Here is a 5,984-nt window from a genome sequence, read left to right on the forward strand (position 1 = left end):
AAGAAATAGAAACTGTTAACAAAGAAAGACAGAAAAAAGAAATTAATATGGAATCTCAAACTAGCTTCTTTAGTAGAGACTTTTCCCCGGAGAACTCTTCTTCAAGCTCATGGAGTTCACAAGAATCCTTCTTTTGGGAAGACAGTTTCTTACACCAATCATTTGATCAACCTTTCCTTCTATCTAGCCCTACTAATTACTACTCTGATGACTTCTTCTCATTTGGACCATCATCAATCATCAAAGAAGAAGAAGAAGATGATGCCACCGTAGCAGCCGAGGAGGAGGAGGAGGAGGAGAAGTCATACAGAGGAGTGAGGAAACGGCCGTGGGGGAAGTACGCTGCCGAGATTAGAGACTCAACGAGGAAAGGGATAAGAGTATGGCTCGGGACGTTCGACACCGCTGAGGAGGCGGCTCTCGCTTATGATCAGGCAGCTTTCGCTTTGAAAGGCAGTCTCGCGGTACTCAATTACCCATCTGATGTTGTTGCGGAGTCTCTCCGCAAGATGGAGAATGTGAATCTTAACGATGGAGAGTCTCCGGTGGTAGCCTTGAAGAGGAAACACTCCATGAGAAACCGCCCTAGAGGAAAGAAGAAATCATCTCCTTCTTCTTTCACATCATCTCCTTCTAATTCTTCCTCTTCTTCCTCTCCTTCTTCATCTTCGTCTTTGTCGTCAACAAGTAGAAAACAGAGTGTTGTCACGACGCAAGAAAGTGATACAACAACACTTGTAGTTCTTGAGGATTTAGGTGCTGAATACTTAGAAGAGCTTATGAGATCATGTTCATGATCAATTCTTATGTAATCTCAGTGAGCTCTGTTTTTTTTTGTTCCTTCTAATAATTAAATATATAGTTTTCTCTTTATTTTTTTTATCCGATGAAAGAGATGTGATGGCGATGTTGGAAGTGTATCAGACGTCAACTATTGCGTTGTTGTGGGAATTCATGTAATAAGTGAAATGTGTATATCTCTCTAGTCTACCGTAACGCTTATTTTCTTAATATTTATTTATTCAATAGTTCTAGAAAGCTGAACCGAGGGTTTCAAATAATATACTTATTACTCCAAAATTGAAAATTCTCTCAACCTTTGATGTCCGAGGAAATAAAAAGTCATCGAAAGAAACCTAGAATTTAACAAAACTCTTTTCACAGAGATACTTATCATCGGTCGAGTATAATTAATAAAAACTCTTATCACACGAAATAAAAGAGTCAAAGTCAGAAGAAAGAAAGTTGATAATTAAGAGAGTTAATATACTAAATATATTTGCTTATAAGGAGTACACGCTCTGTATCAAATATTCTGATATTAGTTATTCTTTGGGTTGCATGCATGACTGATGCTGTTTTCTCTGCACGATGAGCTTAATACATATTCGTTGTCGGAGGAAACTGTTCTAGCTGTCTAGCTTGACCTTGACGTATTCGATAATAGCCACCTTCACACACACACACACAGACACACACAAGAAGTTTGGATGTAGAAACTCCGATCCAATCATATTTCTTTGATTTTCTTCTTTAGTGTAAATGAGATTTTAAATTTATGTACACGTCATTGCTGATGTTTTTTTTCCTTATCATTATTATTAGTACTATTTATTACCCTATCCGTTTATTTCGTACAAGTCTGTTTCAATATAAATGCTGTTCTTATACTAGTACTAATCTAGTTTTTATGCGATTTAAATACACTCACACACACACACACACACAAAAAAGAAGGTTGTTCTGTTTAATTTGTTTTTTTTTTTTCATCTGTTCTGTTTAATTATTGTAATTAAGAATAGACAATTTATATTATTCTAGTCAAATTGTACATTATTCTGTTCAAATTGACGTTTATTTATGGCAAGTAATTAAGTATAACTGTGTAACAGTAAAAGTAATAGCAGTTCCATATTTTAAGCAAAAAAAAAGAAAAGAAAATCAGTTCCATCTAAAAACACTTGGCAGAATTAAAACCGACTTCAGTTGGGCCGCATTAACAACATTTTTGGGCTTTACCAGAAAGAAGCTCAACCAAAAACTAACCCTGAGCCAAAACGCACAGCTCCACTTAGCTGTTGATCCGGCGACAAAAATGTCAACATATTTGAACGCAGAGTATAAAAATGGTTATTACTAGAAACGTTTAAGATTTTTTTAAAAGATCATAGGGAAAAGATGGAACTCTGACATATATAATAAAAAAACCAATCAAAGAAAATTCTGGGTAAATGATTGGAACATGTAATTAAAAACTCCCAAAAAGAGTGAAAAAAAGAGAAACAGAGGCATAGCTAACAATGGGAAAATATCACTCACTAATGTGATTATTAATTATCCATAGTTATAGCAGTAAGTAACCAGCTGGATGAAAAAACGCATTAATCACTGGAGTAGCAGTGATAGCCATTGCTCATCGAAAGAGCTTCCATGTATTGTTTCTCCAACACTTCCATTACTCTGTCTGCTATGGCACTTGCATACACACTAGACCCTTCACAAATCTGTACAAAAATTCACAAATTAGCTAGTCTAATACGGTTTTTGAATCTGTCTGAATAAAGGGTTATGTTCAAAAGTTAATGACAAAACCTTGGTGTTGAACAAGAAGCTGTGGTGTTCTCCGATCTGTGCACCAGCTACATGGTGAAGATCTAGCTGAAGCTGGTCAATGACTTTGGATACGAACAACAAGCAATTGATTTTCTTCTTCTGCACGATCTTTATGGTTACTTCATCATCTATGATACGTACATCGACCTCAGTGAACTTCGATTTCCTCTTGAGCCACGAACATCTCAAGGCATTGTTCTTCTTATTGATCAAACATTGCTCTACCACTTCGCTTTGTGCCTTGAAGTTCTCATCAACAACATCGTCTCCTTCCCTGTTCCGCTGCTTTATTCTTTTCTTTTCCACTAGCAGCTTGAACTCATCGATCGTCCTTAGCAACTCTTTGATGTAATCTATGGCCTCTCCAACGATTGATGCTCTGTCATGCTAGAGGTATAGTTAAGAAAACAAAGGGTTTTAGTTTGTAGAGTTTATTACTTGAAGGAGAAGTTAATTAGTATATAAGTGAGTATAATAACCTTGGTGGGATTTGGAATTAGACTCTTTAAGTCACCGAACCGGTCTTTGAAGTGAACTCTCCTCTCGCGTTCGGTAGGGAAAACTTTCCGCTTTCTCGACCCTCTCCCTTTACGGCTAAGACCATCGTCGAGGTTGTTGTTTTCTTCATCATACATCAAATTCACTCCTTGGTTTGTCTCAGTTTGATACGGATCAACTCCTAGTAAAGTCCCGTTAGGAGGCTGCAAAGGGTGGTTCAGATGGAAGAGCGGGTCGTAGGCAGAGACAGAGGAAGATGTCATGATAATGTCTTGGAGGCTCGGGTTTGCAAAAGGCGGAAGCGAGGATCTAGGCAATTGCAAGAGACTGAGTAGGTCAGGAGTTGTGTGGTTAGGGCCTAAATTGACAAAATCTTGGTAACCATTGTCCCAATGATTCGAGTGCTGTGCATATGAAGAAGGGTCTTGAAGGGTCTGGAACTGATGATGATCACAATGAGGAGTAGTAGCATTGATGTGAACCTGATGAACATAAGCTGAGGCAGAGGCAGCTAGAGAGGAGCTTTGTGGGCTGAGGTGGAACTCAGAGAGGTCTTCTAGACTGCAGTTGCTGTTGCTACCGAGGACTGTGGTGGCGGGTGGTGGCTCGGCCGGAGAGAAACTGCTCTCAGCCGTCATTTCAGCCGGAGCATTAGGATCAAAACACCCAATTTCTTCAAACATGCCTCCTCCTCCTCCTCCTTCCATGAAACAGGTCCAAAGTGGTTCCAAAATCTGCAAACGTTTACATAATTTTGATTTCTAGTAAAAACTAAGAATACAGTATATAGATATATAAAGAGAAGTAGAACCTAAACTCGAACAAATCAGCTCTAACCATCTTTATAAATCAACTTGTACGCCTAAAGCTAAGATATATAAATTCTTGTAATATCTAGTGAATGATCACCACTGAACAGCTAATAAAAGTTATAATTAGAAATAAGAGAATATGTTTGTTATTACCGTCGGCGGAATATGTTTGTTGTTACCGTCGGCGGATGATTTCTCCGATTAAAGAATCAGAACTCATGCCAAGTAAAGAGACATAACATAAACAACTCTAACTCTCTCTCTCTCTATCTCTCTATCTCTCTCTTTCTGTCTTTTTGAAATGCCTATACGTTTGCAATTTGGGAGTACCAATAAAAAGAGAGGAAGGAAGGAAGCTGAGATTTTTTTTATTTTTATAATAAACAATTAATATAAAAATACATTTGGTATTTATTTATTTTGTGATGGTCGATGAGGTGACAAAACTGTCAATTTCAAAACAAACCCTTTTTTTTTTTGAGATTAAAATTTCATAAAGGAAAAACATGTCCTCCTTTGTACCCTTACATTCATAATTGGATACTAAAATAAAAATTGTGGGACTCAGGCTCTAAACAGCTCAGTTTATTTTTTTTGTTTGTTTTGGCCATATGATATGTAGTTTGATAAATGATGATAATTAATTGGAAAAATTGGTTACCAATATGTTTGTGTTAATTCGATGACCTCAAGTTACATGTAGATTTTAGTGTATTTTTTTATTTTTGTTAGATTATAAACAATGTTATTCTATGTGTGTTAGCTGTTCGACTTTATAATTAAATTACATCTTCTAGTTTTGTATACTAGCAATATGTAGAGATATAAATAAAAATAGTAGATAGAGAGAGATACTTGGTTGTTGTAAAAGGGGGAGAGTTTTTTTTTTGGTTGGATCATGAAAATTTTCACTTTGGGAGCAAAGACTGGTTAGTTACAGTCTGTAAGTTCCATGACGTGTCTCTCTCCCTCTCTCTCTTCAGGGGTATTTCCGTCTTTCTCGTAAGACTGGCTTTTTGAGAAATGTTTTAGAAAAGGAAATTGCTTTTTTTTTTCTTTTCTTTAAAAATAATTACTATTAGGGAGTCAAGTGAAAGCAAACAAAGATATTTAAAATTTTTAATTATACGATTTATTTATTTATTTAGTTGGGTGTACTGTGTAGGACTTCTGATATTACAGTGCTGACGATATTTTTGTACAGTTAATAATTAACAGGGACCAAAATAATAATAAAAGTAAAATCATTTTTTATATATTTGTATTATTATCATCCATGTGGATTATTTCTTAATTTGTTCTTGTTTGTTGGGTCATGCAATGTGTGTGTTTGCCTTTGCCTACTCCCATAAAAGAAAAAGAGTAGCTGATATTTTTTTTTTTGTGTAAATAATAAAAGTAAATAGAAACAAATGCTAAGGGTTGTTTCGTAAACTTACCTGCCGTATTTGGTACTATTCTTATGAGGCTTTATTTGGGCCGGTCGACAAATATCTGAAGTGGTGGGGGGTTTTAACACGTTCCGCCATTTTGAGCCAGACATTAAAGAAGGCCTGAACCCACCAAAACTCCGACAAAACACAATCATCTATCTACACCAGCGATTCCAGATTGATCAATTTCTTTTAGCTCACTTTTTTTATCGAAATATAGTAAACATCTGAACTCTAAAATGATCTAAAATCATGTTAGCTACTACGGTGGTCAGGCTGAACTGAAGAAGCTATAACATATATACACAATACTTGATTTTGATCTTCATTTGGTTATACATATATAGATAGATATGTGGCTATTGAGAATCAAAACACATTCATTGGTAATGGTTAGAACACTTTGTAAATATGAATAGTCTTAATCATGGTCGTGTTTGTAGGGCTAGAGGCTAGTACGTTTTCTATAAAGTTATTCGTCGCATCACTACTGGTATATACTAAACCACTTAACACTCTCTTTTGATACCATTACTATTAAACCAAATTTAACTTTCATTGTTTCTTTTTTTTTTAAAATTAAGATGTTTTCATCTATAGTATTATTATTGGACCTAGTTTAAAATAT

At 35.7% G+C, this 5,984-nt stretch overlaps 2 protein-coding genes across 2 annotated transcripts; one reads left to right on the top strand and one right to left on the bottom strand.

Annotated features, from left to right (window-relative positions):
• Positions 1-968, top strand: LOC17896655 (ethylene-responsive transcription factor ERF094). Its single transcript, XM_006303233.2, has one exon. The coding sequence runs from the start codon at positions 48-50 to the stop codon at positions 795-797; it is 750 nt and encodes a 249-aa protein (XP_006303295.1). The 5' UTR covers positions 1-47; the 3' UTR covers positions 798-968.
• Positions 969-2,229: 1,261 nt separating this feature from the next.
• On the bottom strand, positions 2,230-4,189 carry LOC17899080 (transcription factor bHLH89). The gene is made up of 4 exons (XM_006307504.2): positions 4,103-4,189; positions 3,093-3,845; positions 2,593-3,000; positions 2,230-2,504 (listed from the first exon to the last, which is right to left on the bottom strand). Exons 2-4 carry the CDS (start codon positions 3,816-3,818, stop codon positions 2,382-2,384), a joined length of 1,257 nt encoding a protein of 418 aa, XP_006307566.2. The 5' UTR covers positions 3,819-3,845; positions 4,103-4,189; the 3' UTR covers positions 2,230-2,381.
• Between the last annotated feature and the right edge of the window lie 1,795 nt (positions 4,190-5,984).

This window comes from Capsella rubella, unplaced genomic scaffold (assembly GCF_000375325.1).
Source record: "Capsella rubella cultivar Monte Gargano unplaced genomic scaffold, Caprub1_0 scaffold_1, whole genome shotgun sequence".
NCBI classification, from domain to species: domain Eukaryota; kingdom Viridiplantae; phylum Streptophyta; class Magnoliopsida; order Brassicales; family Brassicaceae; genus Capsella; species Capsella rubella.

Bases quoted from the DNA above. Each gene is read 5' to 3' on its own strand.
- LOC17896655 (XM_006303233.2), top strand. From the start codon at position 48: ATGGAATCTCAAACTAGCTTCTTTAGTAGAGACTTTTCCCCGGAGAAC.
- LOC17899080 (XM_006307504.2), bottom strand. From the start codon at position 3,818: ATGGAAGGAGGAGGAGGAGGAGGCATGTTTGAAGAAATTGGGTGTTTT. The intron at 3,001-3,092 runs GTTATTATACTC...CTATACCTCTAG, and splicing joins TAATTCCAAATCCCACCAAG to CATGACAGAGCATCAATCGT. The intron at 2,505-2,592 runs GTTTTGTCATTA...ATTTTTGTACAG, and splicing joins GCTTCTTGTTCAACACCAAG to ATTTGTGAAGGGTCTAGTGT.